At 52.3% G+C, this 21,137-nt stretch overlaps 1 protein-coding gene across 2 annotated transcripts; it reads right to left on the bottom strand.

Moving 5' to 3' along the window:
• Positions 1-49: 49 nt before the first annotated feature.
• On the bottom strand, positions 50-19,914 carry Aifm3 (AIF family member 3). Of its 2 annotated transcripts, XM_090320570.1 has the most exons (21): positions 19,860-19,914; positions 17,266-17,445; positions 8,451-8,664; positions 8,150-8,259; positions 7,845-7,954; positions 7,705-7,749; positions 6,712-6,808; positions 6,518-6,630; positions 6,136-6,222; positions 5,263-5,354; positions 5,043-5,173; positions 4,841-4,956; positions 4,667-4,738; positions 4,511-4,574; positions 3,871-3,947; positions 3,652-3,769; positions 2,337-2,435; positions 1,904-1,979; positions 1,294-1,398; positions 638-658; positions 50-419 (listed from the first exon to the last, which is right to left on the bottom strand). In XM_090320570.1, the coding sequence occupies exons 2-21, from the start codon at positions 17,294-17,296 to the stop codon at positions 380-382; spliced, it is 1,818 nt and encodes a 605-aa protein (XP_090176696.1). In that variant the 5' UTR covers positions 17,297-17,445; positions 19,860-19,914; the 3' UTR covers positions 50-379. The 2 variants fall into 2 exon arrangements, with proteins under 2 accessions (XP_090176696.1, XP_090176697.1); XM_090320571.1 differs by lacking the exon at positions 638-658.
• Positions 19,915-21,137: the final 1,223 nt, after the last annotated feature.

Genomic DNA, 21,137 nt, shown 5'->3' with positions numbered 1-21,137 from the left:
TCTTTCTCCCTCTTGAGTTGGCTCAGTTACACGGGGAGTCACACAGATCTTCAAATGTGTGCATTTTAATTTTAAGATAATCTCTAGCATGTCATAAGGACCTCCTGGGGACCAGAAGAGGGAGAAGAGGCAGTGCCTGTCCTTTTTGCAGTACCAGCTGTCAGTGGCAACTGAGGCCTTGGGGGTGAGTGGGGATGACATGTTCGGGAGGCATCAGCGACCTCTCTGGAGGGGAGCCAGGCAGTTAAAGGCAAGCATTGAGAGGACTCAGATTCTACCCTGGGGGGGTTCTGGGAAATTGGAGATTGGCACCTGTCCCCCAGGTTGGCTTCTGACCCTGGTGCTCCAGCATGCCGGCCCAAGTCCACTGTATGGGAGCTCAGGATCCTTTCCCAGTGAGCCAAGACATGTCGCCAGTCCTGCAGGGATAAAGGAAAGACAGTCAAAACAGAAGAGGGTAGATTTCCCATTCTGGGCACCAGGAGCAGCTGACTCTTCATGATAGCTTTGTGCCAGACCCTGGTGCCCAGCAGGGAAGTATACTGGGTAGAGGAAGGGTAGATCATTGGGTAGAGGCTCTGGGCTGAGGTGGGAAAGGCTTAGAATGGTCAGTGGGAAGGATAGAGGACACACGTACTTGCTGTGCAGCATAAACAACCTTTGCGAAGGCAAGAGAGAGAAAACAGAAGGCCAGGAAAAGAACATGTCATCATCATGTCTACTGTTGGTCCTCCATTGTTTCCAGCTTAAGGCCTACCTATCCCATGGCCTCCAGCCCCATAGTATCCTCTTTCCCTCAGTCCCTGAGAACTTGTCTCTGTACATGTGTTGAGCTACAGTGGACTCTTACTGAGACCAGGCTGGGTTGAAGGTAATGATAAGTGCCCAAGGCCTACCAGACTCTAGACAATCATCCCATATCTCTGCGCAGGGCATATCCAGAAACATCCCTAACTGTGTTTCCCCCATTTAGCTACTGCTAGGCTCAGCATAACCACATGAGTTCAGGTTTAGTGATCACCCAAGCAGTGAGCCTTAACCCCTCCCAACATCACTGACCTTGTTCTGGGTTACAACCCTTTCTTTCTGCCCAGGGGAAGCACAAATACCCATTCTTCTTCCAATCCATGCCCCATGTTGCCTAGTATTCCTGGAAACCTAACTTGAAGGGTATTAAGAATCAGAGGGAGGGGCTTGAAAGACTGGGGATGGAAAGACAGCTGCTGCCAGGTTAGCTGGTGAGCCAATCCTACAGGAGGCTTACTCCCCCACCCCAAGGCCTCCCACACTCACTCCACCTCCCGCTTCCGGATGGCACGGCCTGAGGCGAGCACCTCAGCCACCTTGGATACGATGGGATCGTAGTTCATGCTGGCCACGGCGATCACTTCGTCACCTCTGTAGAGAAAGGGTGGCTGGACCTGAGGACTGCCTAGAACAGGCCTTTGAGGCTGATACTCTTCCACTTGAGCCATACCTCCACTTCCATGGCCATGTCAATCTTTAATACTGGTACCCTCCTGTCCACCAGCAACTTGGGGAGGGATCTTGCCCAGGGCAGCAGGATGTCCTGAGCAACAATCCTCCTTTTGCCCCAGCCTAGACTTTAGCCTTCCCTAGGGAAGCATCAGCCCTCAGCAGCCCTCAGGGCTTGTGTGACTTTCCTTCTAAAAGCATCCACCTCAAAGAACTATCGGGAGGATAAAAAGTGTAACCAGTGCAGAGCTATTAAGAGTTCTCATTGGCCCCTCACTTTCCCTCTATGTACCTCCTGCCCAGTTGCCTCCCTTTGCCACCCGGGCCACCTTTTGGCTAAGCTCCTTCCCCAGAAGGAGATCTTTTCTGGGATGTCTCCCTTCCCCAGTGTGCTGCTTCGAGCCCCTGCTGCACCCGTTGTTCTCACTTGGTGTAAAAAGCCACAAACTTCAGCTCTTCCAGATCCCCCTGGATGATGACGTCGTCAAAGCCTTCTCCGTAGCCTGTGGGCCAGGAGATGGATGGCGTCCACATAAGCCAGGGGAGTGAGTGGGGGGCTTCACTGCCCACCTATACCCTCTTAACTCGTAGCTGGCACTGTTTCCATGTAGACTCTAGTCACACACACACACACACACACACACACACACACACACACACACACACACACACACACACACACACACACACACACACACACACACAGAGCAGTTCATCACTTCCAATTCCTAGGAAGGTATCAGCCCCAGGACCCTAAGAGCTTGCAGGCCCCGCCTCTAGTCTCAAGCCACGCCCCTTACTCGCTCTAAGCCACGCCTCTGACAGCTCTAAGCCCCGCCTCCTGCAAGACTCCTGGTTACCTGCGTAGCGCAGGCTCTTCCCGAACATGGCAGTCCACAGGTAGGGCACCGTGCAGATCTCCGCCTCCTGCGCCAGCATGTTCTGGGCTGCCACGCGCCCTGTGGGACCCAGAGCGGTCAAAGCTCTGACTCATGCCCTCCCCACACCCACACTACCTGCCCTGAGCTCTGAGGGGGACTCTGAGAGGTGTGGCCACTCCTCCTGGACTCCCTAGAGATCAGGGGGCCCATCATGCTCAGGTAAGGCCTACATGCTGGTGCAGCTGATTAATACAGAGGGAAACACCTGACTGGAGAATTTGAACGATGAGCTTTAGGTCTTGTTGGGGGTGTGGGCAGCTTTTCTATTTCAACTGTGCCCACTGTGGCAGCTAATTGGACACATCAAGTTCAAAGAAAGAGGAGCAATAGAGTACAAAAGGCTGGGAAGCAGAAAAATGGTAGGAGTTATGCAGCACCTGGAAAGAAAAGCCTGGGTGGCTCTCCAGTTCCTGTAAGACCCCTCTAGATTCCATAGTTGAAGATATATGAGAACGCAACTCCTATATCTACCTGCCCAGTTAAATTCTAAATCCTAATTATATTTTGCCGTGTAGCCTTTGGTTCCTTACAATCTACGAGCAACTTCACACCTGGAACAGAGACTGGTGCCAGAAATGTGGTTTCAGATAGTAAACCTTCAGCTGTTCATGAAGGCAGAGGAAAATGGGTACAAGAGAAAGTCCCTGCTTCTGGAATAGGAATCTGGCAGTCCACTCAATGAGGCCCTGAGCTGGCTAATTTGCAGAAACCTGCGGCTTAAGGGCCTAGACCAGATGTTTGTAGTAGGTAAGGCTCAAGAGAACTTAGTAGCCACAAAACATGGAGAGAGGAAATGTACTCAATGAGCTGGGCTGGATGGCTGCCCAAAGGGGTCTGAGTAAGGTAACTGAGTTCACAGGGAAAGGTCCAGTGGCCTACAGATGACAAACCTTGAGTGTGAAGCTGGCCTACTAATTCCCTCCTCCCTTCTTTCTCTCTCTTGTGATCTGCAGAATATGTTTTCTTGAGAAAAACAGAAGGACTAATGGAAAGACACCCTGGGGTTGTGCCTGGTTAAACACAGTATTCAAAAGGCACTAGAAGGAGTTGTCTGGAGATGGACTATGGAGCTTGCGCTGTGTATTGTCTTGATCAACTAAAAGAGGCTGGCCAGACAGAGCACAGAATTGATGATCCCAGACTGGAAATTGAAGCAGAAGTTCTGGAGGAGGCTGAGATCCTGGGATCCTGGGATAGCCTCCCACCCTCCTACATGCCTCAGAGCTAGCCATACCCTGGGCATGAGCCATCTGCCAGTGTGGGATGTTCACTTTCCGGTTGTTCCTCCAGGCAAGGGGAAAGGTGACAGCATCACCAGCAGCGAACACACCAGGAACGTTCGTCTGCATCATCTATGGGGAAAAGGCCAAGGCTCTCTGGGTGGGACAGGGGCCAACCCATATTTCCAACCACCCCTAAACCAACCCAGCCCCCTGCCCACTCCACAACCCACCTTGTTGACAGGAATGAAGCCTCGGGAATCCAGACTAATGCCACTCTGCCTCAGGAAGCTTGTGGCCGGTACCGCACCTAGCAGGACAGAGGCCACTGTGTCCACACCCTGGTCCCACCCTTGGTGATATGAATAGCCCACATCCTTCATCTGATGTACTTGCCCCAGACTAATCATCATGGCTCCCCACCTGGGGTCTTGATGCATCTATCCCTTCTGAATCCACACCGCCCATCCAACTTCAGGATCACCTCCTCCAAGAAGCTCCTAGAGGACAGGCACCTGGGCCATACTTTCCCAATTTTGTGCTGCTACCTTCCAGATTTGCTCCTCCCCTTCCCTCCCCCAACTGTCACTTCAGCTTTAGTAGGAACCAGTTCAAGGCTTGTCTATGTCCTGCAGTTCACACAGGCCAGGACATGGAGTTAAGTAGTAGTCTGTAGCAGTCATTTGGCGCATGCTCCATTCCAGGCCTGCCCCAAGTAAATTAGGTACATGATTCCCGGCAGCCATGGGAAGTTGGGTAATCCCTCAAGTCTTCATTTTACAGATGTGGACACTGAGGCTCCGGGGTGGGAGAGGCAGGTCTAAGACTGTGTGATGGCTCTGTTCATACGTGTCTGCCTACCCACCCACTCACCAATGCCCACCACACAGACATCAGCCCGCAGGACCTTGCTGCTCTTCAACACGACCTCCTTCAGCTGTGGGGAGTGGAAGGAGGTGAACAGGAGGGCCTAGCTCTGAGCACAGGAAGAGGGTGGGGAAATCGCAGTGAGGAAAGACAAGAGCCCACCTTTCCCTCTTGTGCCCGTAGCTCTGACACCTCTGTCTGCATGTAGAACTTTACCCGATTGTTCTCGAACATCTACCAGGACAGGCAAACAGGTAAGTAGTGGGTGAGAGCCCCACTAGGGGATGGGATGGACACCCAGGGTTTCTGAGGGGCCATATGTGGGAGTGGGCTAACCTTCATTAGGGCACGACCAACCCTTGTCCCCAGGAACTTCCGGAAAGGCGTCTCCTCCAGCTCTACCACAGACACAGAATGGGCCTTCTCTGTCAGGTAGGCGGCTACCTCCATCCCTAATGGTGGTGGACAGGAGTGGCAGATCTGGCAGGGACTGGCCATGATGGTCTTGCCACCACTGTCAACAGGACCAGCCACTCACCTAGGAAGCCAGCTCCCACAACAACAGCGTTTCGGCCCCGGGCCAGCCTCACCACACGGTTGGCATCCTCAGGCGTCCGGATGGTGAACACATTCTCCACCTCTTTGCCTTTGCAGCTCAAGGTCTTAGGGCTGAGAGACAACAAGCCAGTGAGATCCTCTTGGCCTAGCCAGAGTCCCAACCCGTGACCCAACAGAGGGCAAGAGGGATGTTCTCTCACCTGCTCCCTGGTGCCAGCAGTAACTTGCTGTACTCCAACTTGAAGCCATCCTTGAACACAACTTTCTTGTTTCTCACGTCTACCGAGACCACCTGTAATCTCCACCCCCATGGCAGAGTGAGTTCTGGGCATGGCCCTGGATCTTACTACTTCCAGATCTCAGCTAGGCTCTGAAAAGCCATCCTGGGCCTTCATTCTATAAGCCTTGGACATTGGTGGTTGCCCCACCAAACCTGTGTGATACCTTCTCCAACACTAATCAGATCACCCATCTACCCACATCCTGGTACTCTGCCTGTACCCATGACCCCACCAGAAAGACCTGACAGATCCCTGGCTGTCCTAACTAACCAGGAGGCTGAGATCTGAGGATTGCAGTTCAAAGCCATCCCACAAAGAAAAATCCATGATACTCTTAATTCCCTTTTATTTTTTTTGTCAGTCCTTAGACTTGAACTCAGGGCCTGGCCTCTGTCCCTGAGCTTCTTTTGAGCAACAGCACCACTTCTGGCTTTTTCTATGTATGTGGTACTGAGGAATCAAACCTGAGGCCTTATGCATGCTAGGCAAGCATTCTACCCCTAAACTACATTCCCAGCTTTCTTACCTCCCTTCATTTAACTAGTTTGTGACACAAGTAGTACAGCACCAGCATTCAGGAAAAAAAAAAATCTAAGCAAGAGCTTGAGGCTCTGAGTTCAAGCCCCAGTATTGGTACACACACACACACACACACCCAGTATTGTGAACCATGTCTATGAAGTAGGATCAGAAGGCAGAGCAACCCTCCCCTCAGACACCTCCATGGCCTCCTGAACTTTATGGTTGCTGTTAACCCCTTCACTTGCATATTTCCTGCCTATAACCTCATACCTGGGCTTCAGTGAGCACCTCGATGCCATAGGCCCGAAAGAATTCTTTGGGCCTCAGGGCCAGCTGTTCAGGCTGTGTATCCAGGGACTGAAAAACGCAAGTTAACTTGATACAGTACCAGGTAACCACGCTTCCCTTTTTCAGCAGAGGACACAGAGCCCAGGGAGAATGAGGACAGCCCTGGGTCACATGAAGGCTGTAGGACAGAACTCAATAAAGCCAGCTCTTTTCACGATACCCCAGATGGGCCTGGTATGAGTGGAGAGGGGCAGTTGAATATGTCCCTGAGGGTGACAAGGAAAGTCCTAAGGGAGCTTGAAGGGAGCCAGTAGGTCAGGGATCTAGGTCACTGACTGTGACCCTCTGGCCCCCACTCTCCCACCTTGCTTAGCTTGGGGCGGTCATAGGGTAGATGCCGGTCCAGCGTGCACAGGACGATCCGGTCTGAGAAGCCCTCCTGCCGCAGTGTCTCCGCACACACCAGGCCAGCAGCACCTGAAGGAAAGAGACTGCTCCACAATCCACGTCTTTCTCATCCTCTACCCCCAGCCTGCCCCTCATGCCTCTACCACCAACCTGCACCCACAATGAGCACGTTGGTACTCCCGCTATGCCCAGCACTTGGAGAGATGCACTTGGCCATGACCTTGGTCCTTCGCTGCAGCTGCAGGGCCTGGGAGTGGCAAGAGGGTGGAAGCAGTTGGAGGCTTGCGTTTCCTGGCTGACCCAGGTCCTGCCGCTCCAGCTCAGTCTCATATCCATGAAGCACCTCTATTCCCATGCCAGGCTTCCTCCCATCACAGCCTGTGCACTTTTTGGCCGGGAGTATAGCCAAAGTCGTAGGATGCTTGCCTAGTGAGCACAAAGCCCTGGATTTGATTCCTTGATACCACATACACAGAAAAGCCTGGAAGAGCGGAGCACAGTGGCTCATGCCTGTAATCCTAGCTACTCAGGAGGTTGAGATCTGAGGATTGCAGTTCATAGTCAGCCTGGGCATTAAAGATGGTGAGACTCTTATCTCCAATTAACCCGCTAGAAAACCGGAAGTGGTGCTATGGCTCAAGGGGTAGGGTGGTAGCTTTGAGCTGAAGAACTCAGGAACAGTGCCCAGGCCCAGAGTTGAAGCCCCAAAACTAAGAGAAAAAGAAAAGCTGAAAATGGATCTGTGGCTCAAGTGGTAGAGTGCTAGCTTTGAGAAAGGTTAAGGACAATGCCTAGGCCCTGAGTTCAAACCCCAGGACTGGCAGAAAACAGAAACAGAGCCTAGGTACTCTTTCTTTTGTCCCTCCTTCCTTTCCTTTCCCCAACCCACCCCCTTCTCTCTCTCTCTCTCGAGTGGGCAGAGGGAAGACATGATACTCATCCTGGGTCTTGAACTCAGGACCTGAGTTCTGCTCAAGGCTAGAAAATCAAGGCTGAGTGTCCCAGAGACTTTCCTGCCCAGGCTGGCTTTGAACTGTGATCTCCAGCCTCCTGAGTAACTAGGATTACAGTTATGAGCCATCAGCATCCAGCTCTCACTGTTTGTTCTGCCTGCCTCTGCTTAAACCCTAAGCCATCCCTTACCTGCTTGCTGGCCCGAATGTACACCTTCTCCTTCTCAATCTTCACCTGCAAGAGCATTCAGCGCTCAGGACCAGTGGATAAGGTGTCGATCAGGCATGACTCTGCACTCCCATGCTTTCATTAGGTACTCCCAGTCCCACCTGGAACTTGTGCAGACTGTCCAGGCCTGGGAAGTCTTCCAGGTCTCCAGTACTTATGTTGAAACAGGCACCATGCCAGGGGCAGCGCACCCGGCCCCGGGATAGCACGCCTGGAGAATGGTAAGGCAGATTGGGGCAGGGAGTCCTCTCCAAGGATCCCAGCACCTACTGGTCCCACCCCCCCTAGCTCAGGAGACCCCAATAATAGATAAAAGATGCTGGGTTCAGGGAGGAGCCGAGCAGACCTAGTGGAGTAGTAGTAGTGGTGGTTCCACTCGGCTTTCCACATGCACCCAACATCTCACCTTTCACCAGAGGGGCACCGTAGTGTGGACATTTGTGGCCTAGGGCGTGGTATTCTCCATTGTCTTTCACCAGCAGCACCCTGCCCCAGCCCAGCTCCACTTCCCGCATCCTGGAAAAGGTGTTACGCTCAGAGATCAGGCCCAGGATGCAGGCACATCCCCCTGTGGGTGCCTACTTCAGAGTCCAGACTTTCAGGGAGCAGGCCCAGATCAGAAGCCCCTCCCAGCCTTCCACCCCAGCTCAGCCCTCATCCAGAGCCTCCATCTTGCCCTCTGATCCCCTCCCAGGCCCAGCACCCACTGGCCATTCTCCAGATCCTTGACATGACAGACAGCAGCCTCCATGCAGTCCTGAGGACCAGGGTAGGGGTGCGGGGCAGGCAGACGCTCTTCTGTGTGGAAATGGCGGGCAGTGCCGTTGCCCTGGTAGGCCCGGGGACTGCCCTTCCCTCCTGCTGACAGCTCCTCTTTGCCTCGCTCCTTCTCAGGCAGCACCACTTCAATCTTGAGCTCCACTGTGGGCAGGGCCAAGCCATGAGCCCCTTGTGCCAGTGCAGGACCCTTGGTCTTGCCCCTCCATCTCCCCTCCACGCCCTCTGCTTCTCCAGAAAACAGAGGAGGGACAGGCAAGCAAGGTCTTTGGGGTCTATATGAATTCAGCTGTTTGTTTGTTTGTTTTTTTTGGTCAGTTGTGGGGCTTGAACTCTGGGCCTGGACATGGTCCCTAAGCTCTTCAGCTCAAGGCTACTGCCTTACCCCTTGAGCCACAGGGACGCTTCCAGTTTTCTAATGGTAAATCAAAGATAAGAGTCAGGGCTGGCTTTGAACCGAGATCCTGAGATCTCAGTCTCCTGAGTAGCTAGGATTATAGGCGTGAGCCAATGTGCCCGGCTTGTATTATTTTCTTTTTTTCTTTTGTAGTGCTTGCGGTGAAACCCACACTAAAGCAAGTGCCTTAGCACTGAGCTCTCCTCTCACCCTCTCGTGTTTCCTTTACCAATGGTAAAATTAATGGAGGGTGACAGACTAGAGCTCTTTTCACCCCTAAACTGTCCCTTCCCCAGGAATCTCTGTGAAAGAATCCTTGATGGGCCGGACGTGGTGGCTCACACTTGTAATCCTAGCTACTCAGGAGGCTGAGATATGAGGATGGAGGTTCAAAGCCAGTCCAGGCACTGAAGACCATGAGACTCTTATCTCTAACCACTAGAAAACTGGAGGTGCAGGACCTGGAGCATAGCCTAGTGGTAGTGTGCTTGTCTAGCATACAGGAAGCCTTGGGCTCGATTCCCCAGAACCACATATACAGAAAAAGCCAGAAGTGGTGCTGTAGCTCAAGTGATAGAGTGCTAGCCTTGCGCAAAAAGTGTCCAAGGACAGTGTCCAGGCCTGAGTTCAAGCCCCAGGACTGGAAAAACAACAACAACTGGAAGTGGCGCTATGGCTCAAGGGGTAGGGCGGTAGCCTTAAGCTGAAGAGCTTGGGGACAGTGGGACAGTGCCCAGGCCCAGAGTTCATGCCCCAAGACCGACAAAAAACAAAAAGAAAGAAAGAAAGAAAGAAAGAAAGAAAGAATTCTTGATGCTGTCTTATCCTCTGATGGATAAATATGATGACCCTGGTATCTCAGAGATACATTGGTTAATGACTCCTGCAAACAAAGGGCTCAAAAGACAAGCAGGGAATCTGGGAGAGGAAGTCTAGTACCCACTGTTTACACAAACACACACACACACACACACACACACACACACACACACACACACACACACACACACACACACACAGACCAACCCACCCCTGCTGCCAGGTGCTAGAGATTAAATCAAGGGCCTAATCTGTGCTAGTCAAGTATAGTACTTACCACTTTAGCAACTCCTTCTGCCATTTTGTTTTATTTTTGGTACTGGGGTTTGGATTTAGTGCCTTGGTCTTGCTAGACAAGCACCCTAGCACTGGATTCACTCTTCCACCTTTTTTTTTTTTTTTTGCCAGTCCTGGGGCTTGAACTCAGGGCCTGAACACTGTCCTGTCCTTGGGCTTGCTCAAGGCTAGTATTCTACCACTTGAGCCACAGCACCACTTCCAGCTTTTTCTATGTATGTGGTACAGAGGAATCGAACCCCGGTCTTCATGCATACTAGTTAAACACGGTAAAGTACCATTAGGCCAAACTCCCAGCCCCTGCCACCTTCTTTTTTTTTTTTTTTTGCCAGTCCTGGGCTTGAGCTCAGGGCCTGAGCACTGTCCTTGGACTTTCTCAAGGCTAGAGCTCTACCACTTGAGCCTCAGCACCACTTCCGGCTTTTTTCTATGTATGTGGTACCAAGGAATCGAACCCGGGTCTTCGTGCATGCTAGGCAAGCACTTTAACCACTAGGCCAAACTCCCGGCCCCATGCCACCTTCTTTTTTATGCTGGTTATTTTCCAGATAAGTTATCACTTCATGCCTGGATATGTCTGGACTATGATCCTACTATTTGTGTTTTTCTTTGTCACTAGGATGACACACATACACCACTGTGTTGGGCTACTGTACTCAGCCTGAGATGACAGGTACATGCCACCCTGTGCAAACTTTAATTAAGATGAAGTTTTGAGAACCTTTTATGCTATGGCTGGCCTTGAGCCATAATCCCACAATCTCTGCCTCCTAAATAATGAGGAATGCAGACTTGAGCAATCTTGTAATTTGGTTTAGGAACAGTGACATGCTAATTTGCCTTGGCTGACCTAGAACCTGAATCCCCATCTCTACCTCCCAAACAGCAGGGATTTTAGGCATGTACCATCACACTCTGTTCTGGTCTTGTAACCTAACTGTCCTATTCTTGTAACTTAACTATTACCTATTTGAATACTTTCTGTCATAGTTTTGCTTTTCTGGGGAAGGGTTTGACTATAGAGTAGCCTGGCTGGTAGCTGGTTACCAGCTTCTGTCCTCTGTCTCAACTTCCTGAATGCTGCAATTGGAGGAGTGAATCTTAACAGCCACCTTTAAACTTTTTCAAAGTTTTTTTTTTTTTAAAAGATGAATACTGGAATGTGGTTCAGGGGTAGAAATTTTGCCTAGCATTTGCAAAAGTCTTGGTTTGATTCATAGCTGCCAAAAAAAAAAGTACACAACAAAATTCCATGTTTCCCCCACCCCCGTCCCCAATACTGGGGCATGAACAAGCTAGACAAGTCCTCTACAATCTAAGCTATGTTCCCATCCCATTTTTTTAGTGCAGGTCCTGGTTCTTAAACTTACGACCTGGGCACTGTCCCTAAGCTTCTTTTCTCAAGGATAGTTTTCTATCTTCTGAGCCACAGCTCCACTTACAGCTTTTTGGGCAGCAATTTCTTTGAGATAAGATTATTGTGGGGGAGCCAGGAGCATAGCCTAATGGTAGAGTGCTTGCCTAGCATGCATGAAGCCCTGGGTTCGATTCCTTGGTACCACATACACAGAGTGCTGTGGCTCAAGTGGGAAAGCACTAGCCTTGAGCAAAAGCTGTCCAGGGATAGTGCCCAAGCCCTGAGTTCAAGATCCAGGACTGGCAAAAAAAAGTCTCGGGGCCAGGAGTTTAGCCTAGTGGTAGAGTGCTTGCCTAGCATGCATGAAGACCCAGGTTCGATTCCTTGGTACCACATACATAGAATAAAGCCGGAAGTGGATTTGAGGCTCAAGTGGTAGAGCTCTAGCCTTGAGAAAGTCCAAGAGCCCAAGGGCAGTGCTCAGGCCCTGAGCTCAAGCCCAGGACTGGCAAAAAAAAAAATCATTAGTTATAAAATGGCTGTCTTCAAACTATGATCCTCATGTCTAAGCCTCCTGAGTAGCTAGGATTACAGTCATGAGTCACTGGAGTCAGTTTTGTTTCTAAGATAACGGTATGACTAAATTTCATTAATTTCCCAGACTGGCCTCAAACTCACAATCCTCTTGCCTCTACCTCCCAAGGAGGCAGGATTATAACCATGCATTACCACACCATGACACCCAGCAGAACATTTTTTTTTTTTTGGTATGTGTGTGCCAGTATTGTGGGTACTGCTTCCCCTCTCCCGATCCCTCCCTCTCAAGGCTAAGCCTTCACTTTCAGCTTTTTGCTTACAAATCGAAAATAAAAGTCTCTTGTCTCTTAGATTGATCTACTTAGGCTGGCTTTGAACCTGGATCTTCAGATCTCAGCTTTCTGACTAGCTAGGATTACAGGAGTGAGCTACCTGCACTTGGCCCAACTTCTTAAAATAGCTATCCTTATCAGTTTGGGATCCATTCATCTTTTACCAAGTCCTGGATTTGTGATGTCTTCCTATACAGAGTCTGGGGTCCCCAAGCACTACACATAGACAGAGCAGAGTGTGTTGACCCCTGCAGGCCCCTCACAGGTCATCTTCTTGTGTGCTGTGGGCCTATTCTAGGGCCAACTCGAGCTGGAGACTGTTGTGTTCTTCATACTTTCCTGCATTTGCCAAATTCCCTATGACGTGCCTGGAGTATTTTTCTAATTAGAAGAGAACAATAAACAGAATTTTTAGCAGCGATAATCCGGCCTCCTGGAGCTGCTGAAGGGGGTGGGGGGAGATGGAGGAGAAAGAAGCTGAGCTCCTGGCACAGCATGGGCTAATATGGGAGCAGGGGGTTCCTCTCTCAGTTCCCAAGATACCAGTGCCTCCAGGCTGCCCCTGGTTTCCCTGCTGGTTTCCTGCATCCCTCCACCTCACACCTGATATGGTTACTGAGTCCTGACCTTTGCTCACCCATCCTCATTTACTTGAGTAGGCTGCAATCCTTCCAGTCCCTGGCTAGCCTATACACTACTCCTCAGATACAGCTGCCTCTGCTGCCCTGGCTGTCCAGTCCTGGCCTGTCCTGCCCCTCCATGCTGGGCTCATGCCCCAACTCAGGCCAGACTGCCTTCCCTATCTGTAGGTCCCACAGGGCCCCAGCTCACTGCAGGGGAAGGGGTGAAGGTCAGTCTCTTTACTTGAGCCCGGCAGGGAGTGCAGGGCGCATGTGCATAAAACCACTAGGTGGCTGTATCCTGTAGAGGCTTTTCTTCCATTTTCCACGCTTGATGTCATAGTGTTAGAATGTTTTTGGAAGAATGAAAAAGAAAAATACTTAAGGCTCAGTTGACATCAGGCTGTGGGAGTCCGCAGGAACTGCCTGGCAGGGGGTGCCAGATGACGCCAAGCCAGGCTGCTCCCACCCTCTACTTTCTTCCAGAAGGATCCACAGTGCTTTTGATGCAGCTTTGAAGGATGCCATTAAGTCAAGAGCAGCGGCAGAAAGGCAGGTGAGGAGAGCATCTCTGCTGCCATAGCCAGATCAACCATAGCTCCATGCTTCCCAGCTGCCCAGCAGACCCTGACTTACCCTTTTGAGCCTCAAAATTCCTTAGTCATGGGGCTGGGAGCATGGCCTAGTGGTAGAGTGCTTGCCTAGCATGCACAAAAACTTGGGTTCGATTCCTCGGTACCACATACTTAGAAAAAAGCCAGAAGTATGCTGTGGCTCTAGTGGAAGGGTTGTAGCCTGAGGGAAAAACCCAAGGATAGTGCTCAGGCCTTGAACTCAAGCCCAGGACTGGCAAAAAAAAAAAATCATTAGTTATAAAATGGAGATGACGGATGGCCGGGAGTTTGGCTTAGTGGTAGAGTGCTTCCCTAGCATACACGAAGACCCGTGTTCAATTCCTCGGTACCACATATACATAGAAAAAGCCAGAAACGGTGCTGAGGCTCAAGCAGTAGAGCTCTAGCCTTGAGAAAGCCCAAGGACAGTGCTCAGGCCCTGAGTTCAAGTCCCAGGGCTGGCCAAAAAAAAAAAGAGATGTGTGACCAATTAATAAATAAAATATTCTAAAAATAAATAAAAAATAAAATGGAGACGAGGGGCTTGGAATGTGGCTTGATGGTAGAGTGATTGCCTAGCATGCATGAAGCCCTGGGTTCAATTCCTCAGTACCACATAAACAGAAAAAGCTGGAAGTGGGACTGTGACTCACGTGGTAGACGGCTAGCTTTGAGTAGAAGTAGCTTGGGGACAGTGCCCAGGTCCTGAGTTCAAGCCCCAGGACTGGCAAAAAAATAATAATAATTTAAAATAAATAAATAAATAAATGGAGAGAAGAGGCTAGGGGTATAGTTTAGTGACAGAGTCCATGCTTAGCATGTACAAGGCGCCGTGTTCAAACCAACACATCACTCAATACACAAATACACAAAAATACTGAGAAAATAACATCTACATGTTCAATGTAAATAAATAAATATTTTTACTGCCGGGCACAGGGGCTCATGCCTGTAATCCTAGCTACTCAGGAGGCTGAGATCTGAGGATTGAAGTTCAAAGCCAGCCCGGCACTAAAGTCTCTGAGACTCTTATCTCTAGTTAACCACCAGAAAAGTGGAAGTGGCACTGTAGTTCAAGGGGTTGGGTGGTAGCCTTGAAATGAGGAGCTCTGGGACAGTGCCCAGGCCCCACAACCGACAAAATAAAATAAATATGTCTATTCTGTGTGTGTGTGTGTGTGTGTGTGTGTGTGTGTGTGTGTGTGTGTGTGTATGGAATAGAAGCTCATATGGAAAGAAGTAGTGTGCTTTGGTTAGTCTTGAATTAAACTCAGGACTTCTCACACATTGAACACTGACTCTACCACTAAGTTACACCCCTAGCATTTTACCAATTAGCTCTGAGTCTCCTAGTAACCAGAGTGAAGAGCAAAAACCTGCAGGTTGCACTTCTAACCTAATAAAAAATAACTAACCAGATGTCCAAAAGCTGTCCTTCCTCCTTGTTCTGGGCTCAGCGGGAAGCGGCCTGGCATCTTATCAATAACAAGGAAACACTGGGACAGCACTCTAAGGAGCAAGCACAGTGGAAAATCAGGAAACAGGTGCTAGTGCTCACAGAGACGGATGAGCAGAGACCAGTGGAAGGATCCATGTTTACCAAAGGGTCTTCTGCCTTCCCTGCTATTTATGTGGCTCTGGCCTACTGAACTCTCATGTCCACATCTTGAAATCTCCTATGCTTCCTTCACCCCTGACTAATTCATCCTGAGTACTCAAGGCCTGAGCCTACAGCTCAGGAGGATATAAACAGTTCCTGGGTGCCAGGTCCTGGGCTAAGAAAAACCACCCCATTTTATACATCAGGGATATGCAGGACAGAGAGGGTCTATCACCTGCACAAGGCCACACTGCCAGGAAGGGGCAGGGCTAGATTGGAACTCATGAGTTCAAGATCTTAGCACCGCCTCTGAGACTTTGTCTTAGAAGAAAGAGAGAGAGAGAGAGAAAGAGAGAGAGAGAGAGAGAGAGAGAGAGAGAGAGAGAGAGAGAGAGAGAGAGAGAGAGAGAGGGAGCGCGCAAGCAACAGGGAGGGAGGGAGGGGTAGAGAGAGGAAGGGAGGTCCTGCCAGCATGGATATTGTGAAGAAAGAGAGAAGGAAAGTGGGTTCTGGTGGGCTCTCCAGATCTTAGGGAGAGGGAGGGGGGGCAGAGAGAGAGAAAGAGAGAGAGCGCGTGCAACAAAGTCGCCTGTGGTGCCCAGCAGGCCAGCTCTTTGGGGCACTGCAACTGAGCACCTGTGCTCATTGCCTATCACTCTAGAGGCTAGGAGTTGAGGATTGCAGTGTGAAGCCACCTCAGGCAGGAAAGTCTGTGAGACTCTTCAATTACCCAGAAAAAGTCTAGAAATGGAGATGTGGCTCAAGTGGTAGAGTGCCAGCTGCAAGCAAAAAAAAAAAACCAACATGAGGCCTAGAGTTTAAGCACGTGCACACACACACACACACACACACACACACACACACGCACCCAGGAACTTGCAGGTGACATCATATTCTGCCCAGGGTCTCCTGTCAGCCCAGCAGTCCCATAGGTGCCCAGTGTGTAGCCAGCTGGCATCCCCCTGTCCACTTCTGAAGAGGAAAGGCAGAAACCAAGGTGACAGACATTGAAAGGAGAGACATGGATCAATATGCATTGTGCTCATGAGCTGACATGCTGAAGTGAAACCCCTTTGTACAACTACTTCAAGATAATAACCATGGACTTCCTTTGCTCAAGCCAGGACTAAGGTAGGGCAGAGGAGCAAAACCCAGCCCAATTCTAGATGTTCTTGGCACAGAAGTGGGAGGGGAGGAAAAGAGGCGTCAGGGGTGGGAGGGCAGGTGAGCAGGCTATGTGCCCTGCAAGACATCGCAGCTCTTCTCCCTCCCCCAGGTTCTCCTGCAAACCCAGGAAAAAGGAGAAAAGGCTCACAAGTTCCAAGGTAATGGAGCCGATGGGTATCAGGTAAGGGGATCCATCTGGGGTGAGCTGGCAGGGGCAACCTAGGTGCGGGTGGGTGGAGTACTAGCTGGGTTCTGGAGGGCTCCCCAGATCTCAGTTTCTCCATCCCTATCATGGCTGTATGCCCTGCCTCCCCGGATAGTGTGAAAAGGGAAGAAGGAAAGTGAAGAGGAGAGGGAGAGCCTCATAGACATCATCTCCAATGGAGGTGCGGATTTCCATTTTCTTGGTACCCTGTGACAACCCCTCTGCAGGCCGCAGCTATTAGGGCTAGGCAGAGCAGGGTATTTGGGTGGAAATGGGATGATACCCAGAGAGGCTGACATGGCAAGTCAGTGAATAAGGCAGGTAAATAAAGGCAATGGAACTGCTACTGTACCCTTCCAGCAACTTCAGAGAGGTCAGGGTGGACAGGCTCATCATGTAGAGGAAAATTGAGACTCAGAGAGCTCATGCTGTGGCTGAAGACGGCCCTAGAATGCCCCCTCCCCCAGCTTGGAAACAGGAGGGGTCCTTTCCTCCCTGCTTCAAAGAGGATCCAGCTGCTATTCCTGCCATGGGCACCCAAGCCCCAAACAGAGAGGGGCATCTTGCAGAATGGGGTCCTGAAGAACCTCTCCAGTCCTCCACCCCTTCCAATAGCGCATTAACATTCCGGGCTCCTGCCTGGCCTGACCTACTTTGAGGCTGGCAGAGTACAGGGGGGAGGGGATGAAGGTAGAGGACGAGGGAGGGTGGTAGAGAAGAAGAGGAGGAGGAAGAGGAGGAGAAGGAGGAGGAAGAGGAGGAGGAGAAGACAGCAGCGACCTTAAGAGAAGAGGAGGTACCTGGCTTGGGCTTGGAGAAGCAGCCACCCATGATGAGTGGAGGGTGGCAGGATCACAGATGGCTGGGCGGTCTTCGTCAGAGGCCTAGGGTGCCTCCCACAGAGCTGGGACTCTCAGGGCCCTTAGAGATGCTGGAGCGGCCATCCCAGCTGGAGCTACCTCAAGAACCTGCAGGGGACCCTGGAGGCAGCAGGACAGGGCTTGGGAGTCAGGGAGTAGAGACAGAGATAGGCTAGGAGTTTCTGGGAGAGGTGCATGTAAGGGGCCATGCAGGACACTACCCTTTAAGATTCTCGAGGGTCAACCCCTCATACTTTCTCCTTCTCTGCACAGGCTGTGTCCACTACCAGAGGCCCCTCTGTGCTCCAGTGTTGTCCAGAAATTCCCATATCTGCTTTGTCCAGAAACGCTTAGCCTCCCACCAACACCAGCCCACAACTTCCCTTCTCCAAGTCCCATAGGTCTAAGACCCTCCATATTCCCAGAAGGCCATCAATGCTTGGGTAAAACCTGGGATCCCTTGAGCAAGCCAGAGCCCTCCTAGTCTTTCTTCCAATGAGAGTGACACAAGGCTGTCCCGGTGTCTGCCTCCATCCTGAATGGTGGCCTCTAGAAACCCACCTCCTCCTATTCCTTGCTCCTAGCCCAGTAATGGCAGAGGCTGCCTGGTCTTGAAAAGCAGGGCAGGAAGGGCAGGGGTCCAGGAAGCAGAACAGCCTCTCCTCCCCCTTCCTAGTGGAAACTTTGGCCAGGAGGAGCTGGGGATGTGAGGCTAGTCCAGTCCACTGGTCCCCAGGGAAACCCAGCTCCATGGTGAACATGTGGGCATTCAGCCCGGGACTAATGGGGTTGGGGGAGAGGGAAGCCAGGCAGACAGCCCTGCCACATCCTGTGCCCAGCAGGCATAAGGCACCCCCCCCCAACCTCCATCCTATTCTGTGGTGCTGGAGTCATGTCCAACAGCAGATGGAGAAACTGGGAAGCCAAGGTCTTGCCAAGGTCAAGCAGCAGGTGGTGGGTGGGATGGACCTGTGTGCTCTGTCAATCCCCTACCTACCTTAGGTGTAAGATGGGCAGGGTTCTAACAGGCACCTATACTACCCTAAGGCCTTGCAAGGCACCAGCTGCGGGATGGGGCCCCTAGTCAACAGAAAGATCACGATAGCAAAGCTGGCCTGGGATCACAAGGTGGACCTTCTTGAAGATGGGGCTTAAAAGAGTGGACTTTGGAAGGTGCAGGACAAAGGTGTTTGCTGCTCTGTTTAAAATGGACTTTTCCACATTCCACCCTTCTTCAGCCCTCCATTTCCCCTGGAAATTTTTCCTGAGACCACAGGGAAGGCAGTTGGAGGGTGCCTGAGAGCCAGGGGACTGAAAGGAAGGCCCACTCTTGCCTGGTCCTTGATCTTGCCTGCCCATTAAAGTGAAGAGTCACCTGAGCCATTTGGGGGTGCCTTAGCTCTTTCTCTCATTGGTCATCCAGTATATAAAACTTGAGTTTCCAGTTGCCCCTTTCCTTGGGCACTCGAGGAGCTCTGGCTGAGGTCCTGGTTTCACCAGTGGCTCAGCCCTGTTTACCTTCTGGCCTCAGACCTTCCCTGCTGGGTAGGATCTAGTCTTGGGTGGGGGGGAGAAGGAAGAAAGGGGTGTCCCCCTAGGGCCTGGCCAGACTTCCCTCCCTTCCCAGGTGTCCAGGGGTTTAGCCTGGAAGGAAATTGGGTGGGCATCATGCCTTTCATCTATTGTGGTGGAAGGATAGCTGGGAGCCCGGTGGCCCCAACTTCAAAGGTGAAGATTTTTGCCTCACTCTGACGGAAGGGGCTCCAAGTTTTGTTTGAGTGCTGTGTGTCACTCACAAGCTGCCCATTCCTGAAAAGCTCTCACGGTGCCCATCGCGGCCACTCAGGAAGCCTGTCTTGTCCCAGGGCGCGCCCCCCGCCTCACACCTATGAGGGTTCTGATTCCCCCTCCCAGAGGTACCCACTCTCGGGGGAGGGGAGAGCAGGGCTTCCGGGGTCCCCCTCAGCTCCCTCGGGAGGAGCCTTCTCCCCCGCCTCCGCCGGCCTCCCCTTTCCTGATGCCCCGGCTTCACCTCGAGGAGCGGGGGAGATCCTGCCCAGCCGCAGCGGCTCCGGGCGCGCTCGGGGATGGCGTCTGATCGCCTCCGTCCCGGCTTCGAGCTCCCCGCTCCGGCCCCAGCCTCCTGTCCACTCTCCCTGCTTTTGCACGTGCAGTTCCCGGGGTCTGGGACGCCGATTGCAGACCGCGCGGCATCCCGGTCCCCCCTAGCTCGCCGGACCCCAGCACCCTAGCCGGGCGGCCCGGTACACGGGAGGGCTCCGCGGGGAGGAAGGAGCGCTAGCAGGGAAGGAGAGGAAGAAGAGAGGGGACTCCAGACCCGGCGGGTCTATCCAGACCCAGCTGATGACGCCCCCTCACTCCCCACCCCGCTCTTCCCGAAGCCCCCAACGCATTGACCCCGGGTCGAGACCCACGAGTGCGCGCTCTGCCCAGAGGCGCAGGGGTGCAGGGTAGGAGCGGTTAAGGTAGGGGCCGAGGTCCCGGGGATCGGGGTCCCCGGGGCGGGCGCTCACCTGGGCTCGGGCCTGGGCTCTGGAACCGCTCGGGGCCGCGGCCGCTGGGGGGAGGGCGGGGGGAGGGAAGGAGCGGGCGGGGGCGGGGCCGGCGCTGCGGCCGCACTGCGGCCGCGGGAGCCGAGGCGCCTGGCCCCGCCCCGCCCGCCTGGCCCCGCCCCTCCCTGCCAGGCCCCGCCCTGCCAGGCCCCGCCCCGCCTGGCCCCGCCCCGCAGGTGGGGGGTGGTCAGGGGTCACGCCGGGCCGGGGACCCGGAGGATCCTCGGGACACCTCCTCCTCCCCCAGGGGCTGACCAGCTGGGAGTGGGGCCAGTCTCTGGGGCTCCGCGGGTGGGTGACATGGGACAAGCTGAAATCTGCCTCCAGGAGAAAACCCAGAGACCCCCGCCCACTTCAGGAGAGGACTCGCCCAGGTCGCTTTTTATATGTGTGGTTTTGGTCGGTCGTGGGGCTTGAACTCAGAGCCTGGGTGCTGTGCCTGAGCCTTTTTGCTAGTAGCCATTTTCCGATGTTAGGTGGTCATGTGAGTCTCCCAGATTTTCCTACCAGTTGGCTTTGAACCCCAACCTTCAGATCTCAACCTCTGGTTGACAGTCACCAGTGTCCAGATTTATTTTTTCTCTCTTCCCCCTCCCTCCCTCCCTTCCTTCCTTCCTTCCTCCCTTCCTTCCTTTCTGTCTTTGAGCCAGTCCTGGGCTTGAACTCAGGTCATGAGCACTGTCCCTGAACTTTTGTTCAAGATTAGCATTCTACCACTTGAGCCTCAGAGTCACTTCCAGCTTTTTCTGATAATAGTATAAGAGTCTCATGGACTTTTCTGACTGGGCTGGGTCCCAGCTGTGATGCTGGATTCCCAGTGTGAGCCAGGAGTGCCCAGACAGACCCTTTATTTTGTTTGGTTTTCTGTTTTGTTTTTGTTTTTGTCAGTCTTAAGGCTTGAACTCAGGGCCTGGGTTTCTCAAGGCTAGAGTTCTACCACTTGAGCCACAACACCACTTCTAGGGCTTTTTCTGTGTATGTGGTACCAAGCAGTTGAACCCAGGGCTTCATATATGCTAGGCAATCACTCTACCACTAGGCCACTCTCCTGGCCCCCAGATCCTTTATTTTGGTTCCCAGCTCCTGGATGTGCATTGCTTCATCAGCTCATCTCTTCTCCATCTCTATGTAGCTGTGGTCAGGTGACACTTGTCCCTCCAGGACAATTGACACAATGACTCTGATTAAGGGCAGTGACTTACACCTGCCATTCAGCACATAAATGCCATCCTCCCACTC

Source organism: Megascapheus bottae, chromosome 28 (assembly GCF_031878675.1).
Source record: "Megascapheus bottae isolate mThoBot1 chromosome 28, mThoBot2.hap1, whole genome shotgun sequence".
In the NCBI taxonomy this organism is placed as follows: Eukaryota; Metazoa; Chordata; class Mammalia; order Rodentia; family Geomyidae; genus Megascapheus; species Megascapheus bottae.
The sequence above is the reverse complement of the archived record's forward strand: the minus strand, read 5'-3'. Positions and strand labels throughout refer to the sequence as shown.

Coding starts and splice junctions, on each gene's coding strand:
- Aifm3 (XM_090320570.1), bottom strand. CDS start 17,296: ATGGGTGGCTGCTTCTCCAAGCCCAAGCCAG. Junction 4,739..4,840: donor TTGGTCGTGCCCTAATGAAG/GTTAGCCCACTC, acceptor CTGTCCTGGTAG/ATGTTCGAGAACAATCGGGT. Junction 1,980..2,336: donor GAAGAGCCTGCGCTACGCAG/GTAACCAGGAGT, acceptor CCTGGCCCACAG/GCTACGGAGAAGGCTTTGAC.